The following is a 13425-nucleotide window of genomic DNA, read 5'->3' on the forward strand; positions in this document are numbered from 1 at the left end:
GAAAGGTGATCTCCCTGAGGGCCAAAGTGGAGACAGTTTGACCACACAATATCACTGCTAAATATAGGCTACAGAAGGAAGCCTCTTGAGTTTACCAAGCTGTATGCCCCAGGATGGCCAGATGGCACTACAAGTAATGCTGAAAAAACAGCGAAAAGACAAATATCTATCAATAAAAGTAGCTTATGGCCTACTGGAATTCAGTTGTTTAATATACAGATCTTACCAGGAACAAGTTAGCTAGCTCAACAAATATCGAGAGGAAACTATGCTGGTGTTAATAATTAATAATTAATAAATAAAAGAAGTTTCAAAACAGTACGCACAGTAGGAAAAACAGGTAGTTATGATATATTTAAATGTATTAGCATAAAATGAAACTATTTTTCACGTGTAAACTTCTGTAGCAAAAAATAAACAGATCTAAAATAATTACCTGCAAATTCCCACTATTCAGTCCTCTGTTCCTCCCCGCTCCCTCCTATCCCCATGCACACACAGCACTCACTTCTGAGACCACTAGAGGCTCATCTGAGACAGCCTGAAGGAAACCTGCACCATCTCTTGCTGCTCCTGAGAGAGAGTGGGCTGAGGACTGCAGTAGGGCGTGGGCATGTAGGTGGACAATGGACTCTGAGTCTTCTTAGGTGTGGCGTCCCTCATAAACAGCTCCTCATTCACGACACACAGACTGGAGAAAAATGGGCCCTCAGCCAACTGATGGATGGAGAACCCCACACCCTCAACAATGATTCTGCTTCCAGTGCCACTCAGCAACCAGATTCCTCCATAGCCTGACTAGGCCTGACCCCAAATCCCTGCCTGGTAGCTCTGCCGCTCCCGCTGAGCTCACCCTGGGAGAGAATGCCTCTCAGCTTCACTAGATTCTTACATCTAACCGTGCTCCATTTACTCTGGAAAACAGACCAAGGGAGAAGACAGTCTAACCCCATTTTCCAGAGGAACACATAGCGCCACAGAGACGTCACGAGATTTCACTAAGGTATAAATCTAGTTAGTGTTGGGGTCACAAACAGAACCCAGTGTTCTAATTCCAGAGCCCCCACTCCTACCCCAATGCCAGAGAGATCCTTGGATCTACCTGTTGGCTTCCCACAACACTGAGAAAACAACAAATCTTCACTGCCACACACCCACACACCTGAGCCCACGCTGGGCTGCCTGTTCCCACCCAGAGCACAGCACTCACCTGGAATTGCTGGCAGGGGTAGCGATGAAGGTCCGGCTGAAGGCACGGACAGAACCCTGAGACCTTCCTTCCACTTCAACAACAACAACAAAAACAACAACACCCCTTTAGAGTCACAATGCTTCACACACCCCCCACTGCGTTCCCCAGTCAGGGTCAGACTCCATACATGCCCAAGAGAACAGCTGTCCCCTGGGAGTCAGGGTGTCGGGAATGGGGAGGGCAACAGTAGGAGCAATCTTCTCCCACTGACATGGACCTTACTCCGTCCTAGGACAACCACTCGACAAGTTCATTGGACTCATTTTTTGCAGCTACCCAAGAGGTGGGCATTATTAGACCCATTTTGCAAAAGAGGAAAATGAGAGTTACGTGCAACCGGCCCAGGTTCTCAGAGTAAGGATCCGGGATGACAGCCACCAAACCCCACACCTGTGTCCCTAACACTCCAGCTGTGTGGGGCTGACAGGCATGGATGCGGGTCAGACCAAGGCGGGTTGGGGGCAGAGTGGAAGCAGGAGAACACAGAGGGAATAGGAGAAAAAGGGGAGGGATCGGGGAAGTTGGGAGAGTTCTGAGAGAGACCCCAGCCTGCAGGAGGGACAAGTGGGGCATCTGGAGAGGGGACTCTACACACACTCACCTTCCTTGAACACCCCGTTGACACAGACGAAGATCATGCTTTCCTGAAAGAGAAGGATGCAGGTGCTCGGTCACCGTCTACACCTCCCACCCACCTGCATCTTTCTGGGCCAGCCCGAGGGAGGAAGGGGGGCTCTCACCGACTGGAACCACGTGTCCAAGATGAAGGAGCTGAAGTCATGCTGAGTTTTGGGCAACACACTGAGGGAGCACACAATGTCACGTTTTGTATGTTTCAGCAGCTGAAAGCGCAGGTCTGTGGGGGAAGGACAGCAAAGGTCAGGGTTGCCACACCCAGGGCCCTGTGACTGACCCCTTCATGCCCCCTTTCCCTGCCCAGTCTTCCCCATCCCACACGCACTGGGGTCCTTGAGGTTCTTCATATTCCTGTTATATTTGAAGTACTCGAACAAGCTGCTTCTAGCAGAAAAGAAAACAGCACGTGGTAGTCTGAGACCACTGTGGGTGTTCCCATGAGCTGGCCTGTGTCTGCTGGGGAGCCACACAGCCCAGGGGAAGAGTCTGAGCTGCGATACTCACGGGTCTGGATCGTTCGGGTTGAAAGGAATGGTCAGGGAGAAGCAGGCCTCATCGTGATAAGCACCGAGGAGACTCTGTCTGTCTCCAGAGTCATAGATCAAGTAGTATCTGTGAGGGGACAGTGAAGACAGTCTATCTCCATGGTCTGGACCTCAAATGGGACTTGAAAACTCTCATGAGCAAACCCGTGCTTGGGTGGCCCGGTGTGTGCCAGGCCTCCCTCCTTCCGGGTGACCCAGGGGTACTTACTGCTGCAGGAACTGCAGCACTAGACTCTTCACAACATCAGATCCTTCATACCGTTCCTGGAATCAAAGGCATTTGAGGCAATGTGGCTGATAAAGCCTCCCTTGCAATAAATACCCCAAATGTTGATCTTTCTCCCTCACCTTGTAGGGCTTTATTAGGTCGGGCCTGTCAACGTCAGCGGTAATTGGTGGGGGTAAATCCCGGCCATCCTGGAGAAGGGGAGAGGAAGTTGGCAGTGTAGACCAGGGAACTTGTCCTGAATCATTAGGGGAATGGATGGGCTCATGGGATAGTGAAGGACAGAGGTCAGGAGTGAAAAGGACCTGGAAATTCAATGGCCAAGATTACAGGGGGCGTCTGCATCATGAGGTCCTGGAAGTCTCTGCAGTTACTGGAAACACGTGTGTGTGTGTGTGTGTGTGTGTGTGTGTGTGTGTGTGTGTGTGTGTGTGTGTCTGCCTACCTGCCTGCCTCTCTCTGTTCCTCCCCACCTCCTTCCCTCCCTGCCTCTCTCCCTGTCTCGCTCTCTCTGTGTGTACATTTCCACAGAGATCATATTCATGTCTTTTTCAGAAGTCCATGTCCCCCAAAATGGATAAGGGTCTGAAGCAAACGCGTAGTTTAAGCAAGACTCAAACAAAGTGCTTGAGGGCAGGTGTGGAGGTCGTCAGCGTGAGTAGAGGCGATGGTGAACGAAGGCACTTACCAAGCGTAACAACTTGGGGAAACATTTCCTGATGGCACTGTCCAAATTGAAAAACAGAAAGACATGGTTGATAGTTTGGGTTGCAGTGCTTCCATTTAGTTAAAACACTGATGGCATTGATGGCATGAACAGAGACAGGTGTTCTGCCCACCCAGCAGCCCCTCCCCTCCTCAGCCTCTGATTTCTAGGGCTCTGGGCCCACTTCCCTGCTGAGCACTGACCCTCTGCCATACGGAGTCTCAGAAACACGCAGTCTCCTCATCTCGCTCCACACCTTCACATTCACATCGCTTCCCTTCCTCCCTCCCTCCGTCACCTTTTCCCTCCTGCCCTCCCTCTCCCTCAATCCCTCTCCATCCTGCTCGTTAGCTCCCATCCAGAGGGCCCTCACTCCCTTCTCCAGGGCCACAAGACACAGCACTTGGGTCTCAGACTCCAGGGCTTCTTCCCTTCCCCTGCCTCCCTTTCTTCCTCCTGGTCCCCAGTGAAGGCTCCAGAGAAGTGGGAAGGGGGTGGAGCCTAGGGCTCTGCTACCTCACTGGGGGTCCAGCATCCTGCCAGGACCAGGGCCCACCCCATGCATGGCTCAGGATGCTGGAGCAGGGAGGGGAGTGAGGGAGGGATCCGGAGGCAGGGAGGGAAAGGGAGGGGGAAGAAGAAAGAAGGGGGCTGAAGATAGGAGAGGAGGCTGGGAAGACATAGGGGGAGTGGAGACGAGCGAAAAGGGGAAAAAGAGCGAAGGGAAAGATGCTCTGCTCTGGTGGTGGGGGATGGCGTCAGATAAGGAGAAAGAAGGAAGGGAACACGGTTCCCCTACAGCAGCCCTTTCCTTCAACTGTCCCTGGATGGCCCTGGGTCTCCAGCGAGGGATGGAAATCATGCACTTGTTGGCCGAAGGGCCCCTGGATGCTGACTGAGCCTTTGTCAACTGCGGGGGCTCAGTCTGAACTCAGAGTCGGAGACGCAGCAGCCACGGGCCCAGGAGACCTTTCGCAGGAGGGGTAAAGGTCGGGCCCCAGCTCAGCATGGGGTTGGGGGTCTGTGGCCCCCTCTTATGATCACCGCCTTCTCTCCTCATGGCTCCTGTGCACCTGTGCCGGTCTTAGTTGGTTCCTTGCCTGAGGAATCCTTCCCATGGCTGACGTCCCAGGGCTCCTCTGAAGGACCAGGCAGGTGATGGGATGTGTGGAGGGGCAGTGCCCCTAATAGGACTGCCCCTCCCTCTCCTCAACCCCCTCTGCACTCTGCCTTCCACTGCTACCTCGGGAGGCCCTCTGCTCACTGGCGCTGGCTCACTTCTGGCCTCTTGACTCAGGGAACTCTGGATTCTCCCAAGGGTGCCCCATCCCCTGGCATTGCACTAAAAGAACGGATGTCGTGATGACAGCCACAGGGCGCGGGGAAGGTCCCCATGCCAACCTGGCATTCGAGGGGAGACCGTTCTGACGCATGGGAAAGAAGGTTCCTCCCGCAATAGGATAGGGGTACTCTGTGTCACCTCAGAAGCAGGAAGGCCTGTCTCAGCCTGACTCTGGGGTGGAGGACGTTCCGCAGTATCTGCCTCCTCCTAGTCCTGGTGAGGAGGGGAGGCCCTGCACCCTGGAGCACGCTGTTGGGTGGCATGCTAGAGCAAACTAGAGGCAGAGTCACAAAGCGGGCCCCTAGAGGAAACTGGGTGCAGAGTCAGGAGCCAGACCCCAGACCAGGAGAGCAGCTAAGCAGGTCAGAGGAGGGAGAGGAGACCTCTACGCATAGGTGACGGGCACAGAAAAGAGAAGGTGGGGCTTGTGGTCCTCTCAGAGGAGGCACCGGGGATGCCACCTTCTGTGGCGGGGCTCCCAGGGATCAAAGGTCCCCAGGAAGGGTGACAGGGCTTCGCACTGACCTTACGTAGGTAGATTGGTCTGGGAAGGTGTCACACAAGGGGTTCCCTTCCAGCCACAGCTCTTCGAGCTTCAGGCCTTTGATCTTCCCCAACTCCCAGGTGGAGTTAAGCTGAAAAATGTGGGGAGGAAGTCCAAAAAGAGTCCCAGGGAAAGAGGGACATCCAAGCCCCTGAACCCACAGCCCCCTCCTTTACCCACAGGTGCCTGTGCCTGCCCGCCATCATCGCTCTGATAACCACTGCCCACCACCCTCAACCAAACTCTGATCTGTCCCTCTCTCACCTCATTTTTGGACAGGTTCAGGATCCTGACTGTGGGGACCATCTGTGTAATATCAGACAGGCCATCCAGCTGAAAGAGTCTGTTGCTGTGCAAGTCCAAGGACAACAGCTTTGGGAAAGAAGAGTTAGAGTGACGGTTCCTATCTGGGACCTCGGAGACAAAACTGCTCTCCGTCCCATCTGTTCCACCCCCAGCCATAACACCAGAACTGGACCTAAGGCCTCACCTCCGGGAAATTCATTTTGATGATCTGCAGGGCGGCGGTCATGCAGTTTCTGCGATTCAGGATTATGTCAATGCCGTGGCCCACCAAGTCTTCAGGAAGTCAAGGGCAGGGAATGAGAAGGCTGAGAGGGGTCCAGGACCAGAAGCAAACCTTCCCTGGTTACCATCCCTAAGTCTCCCTCCCAAGCAGTGACCTCTGCCCTCACCTGCCCCAGAATTACTGCTGTCAGCCGTACCTGGGTCATAGCGTAGGCTCTGGAGATCAAGAGCTTTCCGGGAGACCTCATATCGTTTGCTCATGGTCAGCTGCAGAGGGAGATGGAGACTGAGCTCTGAGGCTGTGGTGGTGACTGGGAAATCGGGGACTAGAGGAGGAACAGGTGGGTCTGAGGCAAACATGTACCCTTGAGACTGCGTTACCTTTAGCTGCTCCATTTTTTCTGGCGCCAACTTATCCCGCACAGAGTAAGGTACAGCAGAAGTATTGACAAAGATAGGTATCTGCAGGAAGAAGAGGAGGGATAAGCACCGGGAACTCTAGCTGCAAAGAAGCTGACCAGCTCTGCCTGTCCTCCTTCCTCAGGACTGAGTAGAGATAATGCCCTCCACACACACCTTTTTGTTCTCCTCATCGCAAATCTTGTAGCTGACATCCATCAGTGCAGAAGCAGCGCTAGCATCCTGGACAAAGAACCGAGCCCTGTGTTGCACATAATGAAACTACAGGGATCGAAGCAACAACAACAGTGTCAGAGGCCCATGGCCCCAGCTGAGCCAGGTCTCTCCCCCTTCCCTGTGCCCCCTCATCTGGCTTCACCGTCCTCTCTTACGTCCACTGGAGTGAAGGGGACACTGCAATGGCTCTGGAGTGAATTCATTAGCCAGGTCTTGTCATACTTTTTTCCAAAGGGAATCTAAAGGTCAAAAGAAAAGCATAGAGGCAGGAGGAACCACATGGAATAAGGCTGAAGAACAGGCCTCACACAGTATTTTCCCAAACTCCTACTCAGCTTTAAGGGACGTTTAAAGAAGGGATCACTGGCATGATTTCTTACGTTTGTGCCAAATACGGGGTGCTTAAATCCGTTATCTCGCCATGCAAAGCTCTCCGCCCCATAATCAACTTAAAAGGTTAGACGTTTTCCTCCTTTTGTAAAGCTCCAGGAGATCCTATCTAGGATACTGCTCGACCCTCTGACAAGCTTTCCAGACGCTCGACCCCCCGCCCCCATCTCCCACACTCAGCTTGAGCCACACTGAGACATCCAGGGTGAACTTGCTCCATTTCCTTGGCAGTGGTGGTAGTTCCACCTTTGCCTTTAGACAGCCTCCTCCGTTTTCCATACAGTCAGCCTGTTTCCTTATATTGCTTCTCTGAAAGCACCCTTAGATGAGTAAGAATGTTAACTCCTAGTAATAAAAAGGACAGATTGTAAACTGTCCCCAGCAAACTACTGAGTGTCTCTACGTGAGACCAGCAGGAGTGCACCTGACCTTTCTCTCCCGCACACCCATACATTATTTCAGGACACTCACTGTGATCTTGAACCAACTGGACTGGGTTCCATCTCTTGTGTCCTCCCCCATCTCTCTCGTGAGATGTTTCCTGTTACTCCACAGAGTAACACGGATTTGGCCTTCACTATGCCATTTCACTCTCCTCTTGTCATGTCCCATAGTATAGGGAGTGCTGTGGAGAAGAAGAAGGGTGGCCATAAATGCTAAGAAAGTCTTCTATACTCTCTTGCTTCTCTGACATCAGGACTACAGTTGCCGAACCATGATTTCACTTCTAGCACTCTTCAGTTTTCCAGTGAGAGAAGAACAAAAATAAAACCACAGAGAGTGAAAGGGTTGCATCGTCCCATGGACTGCTACATGCAAACCAGGATGCCCGGTCACTTACTGTCTGACTTGGTACTTCAGGACACCCCTCATCTCCACGTCTCCATCATCCCTCTGGAGGTGTGAAGGCTGAAGCTCATATCCACCGTGCTGATAATGAGGGCTCCTCTTGCCCAAATTACCTCGAAAAGAACCCCAACCTTTCTTTCTTCCTTGAGGTGAGCTACCAGCATCATTGTCCTCTGAAACAAGGGAGGGGGGGGGAATGCAAGTTTGGAGATGCGTCTGTGCCCGCTTGCCAGGTACCATCTCTCAGGCTATCACCATGGCAGGGCAAGCAAAGCGCCACCCTGCCCTAAGGGACCAGTCCCTCAAACCCCAGAAAGGAAACTCCTCTGCCTGTCCGGATAGGAGAGCCTTATCTGACAGATGATGCTAGCCGGGGACAAATCGTGCAGGGTGAAGAAGGAGGAGCGGGATGAAGAGGAGGAAGGGAGAGGGGGAGAGGAGGAGGAAACTGTGTGGAAACTCTTTAAAAATGGAGCAGGATGTATAAAGAACAGAGGTGTATGCATCCGTGGGTTAGACTGGACGCCGGCCACACATCAGGAAGGCATGTGAATCTTGCCTCTCTCAGGGCTCTCTAACTACCTCACCGATACATGGGAAGCAATCTCCCTCATGCTTCCCAGACCCAATCAGCCACCAAACTGGTTCCACTAACACTCAGCAAGCTGTGCTTCCTTTGTTGGTGCAGTACAAGCTTTAATGTCAGGTGAAACGGAGGTAACAGCCTCCTAAACTGTCCCCCTCCCTCCAGCCTTGCTCCAAACAATGCTGTATTTGACATATACAGAGAGAGCTTTCTCTTCGTCCAGTCTGAAGTGCTTTTGAGTCCAGGAGACAATTCTTTCTAACCTCACCCCTTCTATAACATGGAAACTGGAAGGGTGTGTCAACTACTATTTCGCAATTTCTACGGATTCTTCCTTTCTCTTTCTGTTATCGATTTCTAACTTGATCCCTTTATGGTCAGAGGACATGCTTTGTGTAATTTCAATTCTCTTTCAACTTGTGGAGGTTTGCTTAGTGGCCCGGGAGGTGGCCTGTCTTGATGAATGTTACATAGACACGTGAAAAAGATTGTATTCTGCTGCCGTTGGGTGCAGTGTTCTATTTGTCAGGGAGATCCGGGTAGTTTGCTGCGTTATTCGAGTCTCTTCTATCCTTGCTGATTTTCCCTCTAGTAATTCCGTCACTTGCTGAGAGGCGGGTATTGAAGAGCCCAACTCTCATTTTGGGCTTTCCTGTTTCTCCTTTCAGCACCATCAGTTTTTGTTTTGTGTACTTTTTGGCTGTGTTGTTAGTTGCATACACCCTTAGGATCATTATGTCTCCCTGGCTGAGTCATTCTTTTATCACTACATAATGCCTCTCATCTCTTAAAATTTTTTGCTCTGACATCTACCTTATTGGAGATTGTAACCACAGATACGCTCATAAAGTGCCTTGGTAATATTGCACTCTGTATGCTCTCCTGGGAGTTGTGTTGCTGTCCATCCCTTCCCCAACAAACACTCCCGCCAACATATGTCAATTCTCGATGTGGAAGGATTTGGCATTTGCGGGGGCGGGGGTAGGGGGGCGGCGCATGCATCTACAGAAACAAGGTAGTCTCTCTCCCATATGTGGATTCACTAAGGCTGTTTTATCTCTACCACATTTGACTGAGACAGTGCACCAGCAGACAACAACACTAGTGGTTTGAGTGAGCAGATTACGGAAGTTAGACTGTTAGATTACGGAAGTTGGACGGTTAGAAACCAGCTTCCTTTGGGGTCTCATATTCTCTAGGCTTGTGTGTTGTACATTTTGTTCATTAGTTAGCCCGTGTTGCCTCAGGGCCACCACTCATGAGCAAAATTCCGGTCATGGCTGATCATTCAGCGATGTACTGATGACAACCAGGCGTCAGATTAACACCTCTGGGGAGTCATTGCTGTCACTGTATGGCCCACTGTCAGGACAATCCTATAACTCACAGCCTTTGAGACCTTCCATGCGTGTGGCACTGGAAGTGAAACTGAACATGGGTAGAGCATTTTACCCATAAATACCACTTGCTCAGTCCCCACAACTTGGGAGGGCACTGCCGTGCTCTCTTTCTCCAACACGCCACGTCCCAGTGATCAGGACGTTCTCTAGGCCTCTCTCCCAAAGTATACCCAGAATCTAGCCACTTCTCGCTACCTCCATTACTACGCGCTCTGGCCAAGATACCAACGTCTATATCCCGGATTATGCTGCCTTCCATCTAGTCCTCTGGTCTCATCCCTGCCCCCTCACCATCAGTTTTCAATCCAGCAGCAGAACGTAGGTCTAATCATTTCACTCTGCTCAACCCTGGGTGACAATGGTTTGGGGCCCATGAACATGTTAAGAAGCCATGAGTTCATAATGCTAGTAAACAGCAATAACCACACCCAAGTGGCACCTTATTTGGCAGTGTTGCTGAAAGCCAGGAAATCAAAGCATTTTCATGAAAATCCAATGAAAGTAAAGGGAATATTAAAGGGAGCAGTAAGGGTAGGGAGTCAACACATGGTTTACAGGAAGAGCTAGAGTAATTTTTGAGAACTGATTTGACTTCAGCAATAACGTTGCTGAGGAGAAAGTATAAATGTGAGTTAGCTAACAGCTGCAGCACTTCCCAGACCAACCAACTAAGAAATTCTAGTGCCTGAACAAGGACAGAGGCCTCCCTCATCAAGGTGCTTCAGACACAGGCGACCTCAAGCATGGCCTTGATTTGGGACTCTCTCAGGAGAGTGGATATGTGATAAAAGTCACAGCGGGATACTCCCACACACACCCACACGCAGACACCCATACACACATACAGTCATCCACTTACTGAATGTTTGCATCTCAGCACAATCCCTGTCTCATAGCCTTGCTGCCAGAATCAAAAGTGATAACAGGGGCATTATAAAGCAGCTAGTACCTTTCGCTTTGGGTGATACAGCCACCTTTCCTTCTCCCCAAATTACTTATACGTAAAAATCACAGATTAAGGCTCACCACCACCTTAATAAGATACAAGGCATATACCACACTGCAAAAGGTTCCCAATTAATCTCCTCTTCATCTCCCAGGTCCACTTAAACCTTGATCTGCTTTCTGTCACTACGTATTTAACTTTTGTCTGCTCAAGAATCTCATGTAAATGGAATCATGCATTTCATATGCTTTTGTGTCTAGCTTCTTTAATTTATTAAAGATTTTATTTATTTGTAGAGGGGGAAGGGAGGGAGGGAGGGAGGGAGGGAAACATCAGTGTGTGGTTGCCTCTCGCACGCCCCCCACTGGGGACCTGGCCCCGCAACCCAGGCATGTGCCCCAGACTGGGAACCAACGGGCGACCCTTTGGTTCACAAGCCAGCACTCGATCCACTGAGCCACACCAGCCGGGGCTGTGTTTGGCTTTAAATCAGCATAATTTTTCGAGCTCCATCCCTGTTCTTGACTTTTTTGTTGCTGAGTAATATCCCCTTGTATGTATCTGTTTACCTTTGATGTTGCTTTAATGAGGTTTCAGGAGGAAGTGAAAGTAGATCTTTGTGTTCAATCAGCCATCTTTCTTGAACAGTGTTTTTGTTTGTTTGTGTGTGTGTGTGTTTGTTTCTTTGTTTATAACGGGCATAAGTTCTTTCTTTGTCACTCCTTTATCTCTCTAGGGAAATACTATCTTAAGGCCTTTACCAGCCTTTTCTATTTTTCTATCCCCTCAGTGAAAATCATTGGACTTGTTGAGTTTGTTCTGTCCCTCCCATGCTTACCCTGGGCTGAGGCTGTCTCCCACAGAGGAGGCTTCACTGCAGAGTCAGCCCTGGGCTCCTCGGCGCTTTGGTTTAATCCATACCTTGGTCTGGCCTCACCAGTGGATTAGCTCCCACCCTGGCCCTACCACGGGTGGCCCCTGCTTACCACTGTGTCTTCCCATTTCCTTTCTGTTTCATAAAGAGAGAATTTTCTCTCGTTCTTGCACGGGAATTACTCTTTCATGCTTCCCACTACAGCTGTTTTATTATTATTATTATTATTATTAAAATACGATATGTATTTATTATTAGAATATTATTCAATATTATGCCAAAACCGCGAGTATAAAAATTACAAATTAGTAACTGTAAAATGTTTGCACTCTCAACATTTAAATTGTTTTGGTAATACTCAACCTTGTTTACACACTAGAGTCACTAGGGGGGACCGAAATAGTCACTAGCATCTGGCAACACCCACAACAATCAAAGCAGAATTGGGGTCAGACCCAGACAACCATGTTTGTTAAACTTTCCACGTGACTTCAGTGTGCAACCAATGTTGAAAACCACTGCGGTAAAATACCAGCTTTTGGTTTATGCATGCCAGAAGATCCTCCGGAATGGCTGCCACCTCATTTTGCTGACTTTCTGCTCAGTGTCTGAGGTGCTAGTGATTCCATTAGCTTAGATCAGGGACTGGTAAACTATGCCCTATGGGCCAAACCTGGCCTGTGGCCTGTTTTTGTGGAGCCTGTAAGTTTAGCATGGTTGTTTTCATATTCGCATTGTTGAAAAATCAAAAGAATAATATTTCTTGACACGTAAAAATTATTTGAAATTCACACATCAGCATCCATACATAAAGTTTTACTGCAGCACAGCCGTGCTGTTTCTATGGCGGCTTTCACCTCACAATGGCAGAGTTGAATGGTTACAGCATAGACCAAATGACCCACACAGCCTCAAATATGTATGCTCTGGCCCTTTCCGGAAGAAGCTTGTTCAGCTCTGGCTTAGAGCAAGTGTCCTTAAAGCAAGCGCACAGTATCTCTGGTAAACGGCTGGAGGTCCCTTTGGCGAAGCCCAGGGAGACTTATGACAGCTAACTCTTTCACCGTAGGGTCTTTCCTCAGTAGTTTTTCATGGTGTTCCGGGCCAGGTGTGGGAGCTGAGTAAGGGCCCCTCATTAGACATCAAGTTGGCTAAAGTCACCAGATCCAGAATTTTATTTATTTATATTAAGCTCTTCTATTTTTAATACAAATAAGTATTTATATTTCCTTTATTTGTCACTAGTCAAATGCAACTTTCGAGGAAGTTCAGGTTTTTCAAGATCCAAGGTACCCGCTGACCAACAGGCCACCTTCAAAGGTCGCTGTATGTCAACAAAAACGTTACCCACAAGGTTAAGTGCTTCCACTTAGCCTGTGTCTCTCGGATTCCAACATCCCCACTGAGATAAGGGGACCATGTCAATGGCAGTATCTCCCGTCCCATCTCCTCTTCACAACACAAGTCAGCCACTTCAGAACACTTCAGAGATGAAGATGTCCTTCTCCTCAATATGTTCCTCAATGCTGTGGGGGGAAGGAGTGTCCTCTGAGTCCCTAATAGCAGCCCCTTGGTCCACCAACACACTGGCCTTAAACGCATTTCAATTCAAGTGAATACAAGTGATAACTTTTGCAACTGTTTTACCATTGCATGCTATGGAACACCAAAATATCGTCTAACAACAATTGGATCTTTGCTATCTTCACATCTACCTAGGTCAGATAACCTATTTCAAATCTCCATTTCCTTTGGGGCCCTTCACTTGCAACCTATTCTGGGGTCAAGTACTCTGCCCATGACATTAGAGTTCATTCTAACTATTTCATAAAAATAAGACATCTTTAATGAAATGTATTACGTAGCCTACAAAAACTCTGTGAGGGCCAGGAAAGTGAGCTTAGATGCTACACAGCCAGGGGAAGCTCATTCACGCTATGAGACTTCTATATGTAGCTGAAACAC

General features: G+C 49.6%; 1 protein-coding gene across 1 annotated transcript; it reads right to left on the reverse strand.

Annotated features, from left to right (window-relative positions):
• Nucleotides 1-519: 519 nt before the first annotated feature.
• Nucleotides 520-7743, reverse strand: LOC129061201 (nuclear RNA export factor 2-like). Its single transcript, XM_054561853.1, has 18 exons — nucleotides 7647-7743; nucleotides 7277-7430; nucleotides 6571-6654; nucleotides 6356-6460; nucleotides 6161-6241; nucleotides 5977-6046; nucleotides 5742-5830; nucleotides 5516-5623; nucleotides 5233-5342; nucleotides 3348-3384; nucleotides 2782-2850; nucleotides 2642-2697; nucleotides 2393-2500; nucleotides 2214-2272; nucleotides 1993-2108; nucleotides 1854-1896; nucleotides 1211-1283; nucleotides 520-691 (listed from the first exon to the last, which is right to left on the reverse strand). The coding sequence occupies exons 1-18, from the start codon at nucleotides 7676-7678 to the stop codon at nucleotides 520-522; spliced, it is 1566 nt and encodes a 521-aa protein (XP_054417828.1). The 5' UTR covers nucleotides 7679-7743.
• Nucleotides 7744-13425: the final 5682 nt, after the last annotated feature.

This window comes from Pteronotus mesoamericanus, unplaced genomic scaffold (genome assembly GCF_021234165.1).
Source record: "Pteronotus mesoamericanus isolate MK-2021 breed Mesoamerican mustached bat unplaced genomic scaffold, CSHL_Meso_final scaffold_550, whole genome shotgun sequence".
Classification (NCBI taxonomy): Eukaryota; Metazoa; Chordata; class Mammalia; order Chiroptera; family Mormoopidae; genus Pteronotus; species Pteronotus mesoamericanus.

Bases quoted from the DNA above. Each gene is read 5' to 3' on its own strand.
- LOC129061201 (XM_054561853.1), bottom strand. From the start codon at position 7,678: ATGAGGGGTGTCCTGAAGTACCAAGTCAGACA. The intron at 7,431-7,646 runs GTAAGTGACCGG...TCTTCTCCACAG, and splicing joins CTGAAGTACCAAGTCAGACA to CACTCCCTATACTATGGGAC. The intron at 1,897-1,992 runs GTGAGAGCCCCC...CTTCTCTTTCAG, and splicing joins TGGACACGTGGTTCCAGTCG to GAAAGCATGATCTTCGTCTG.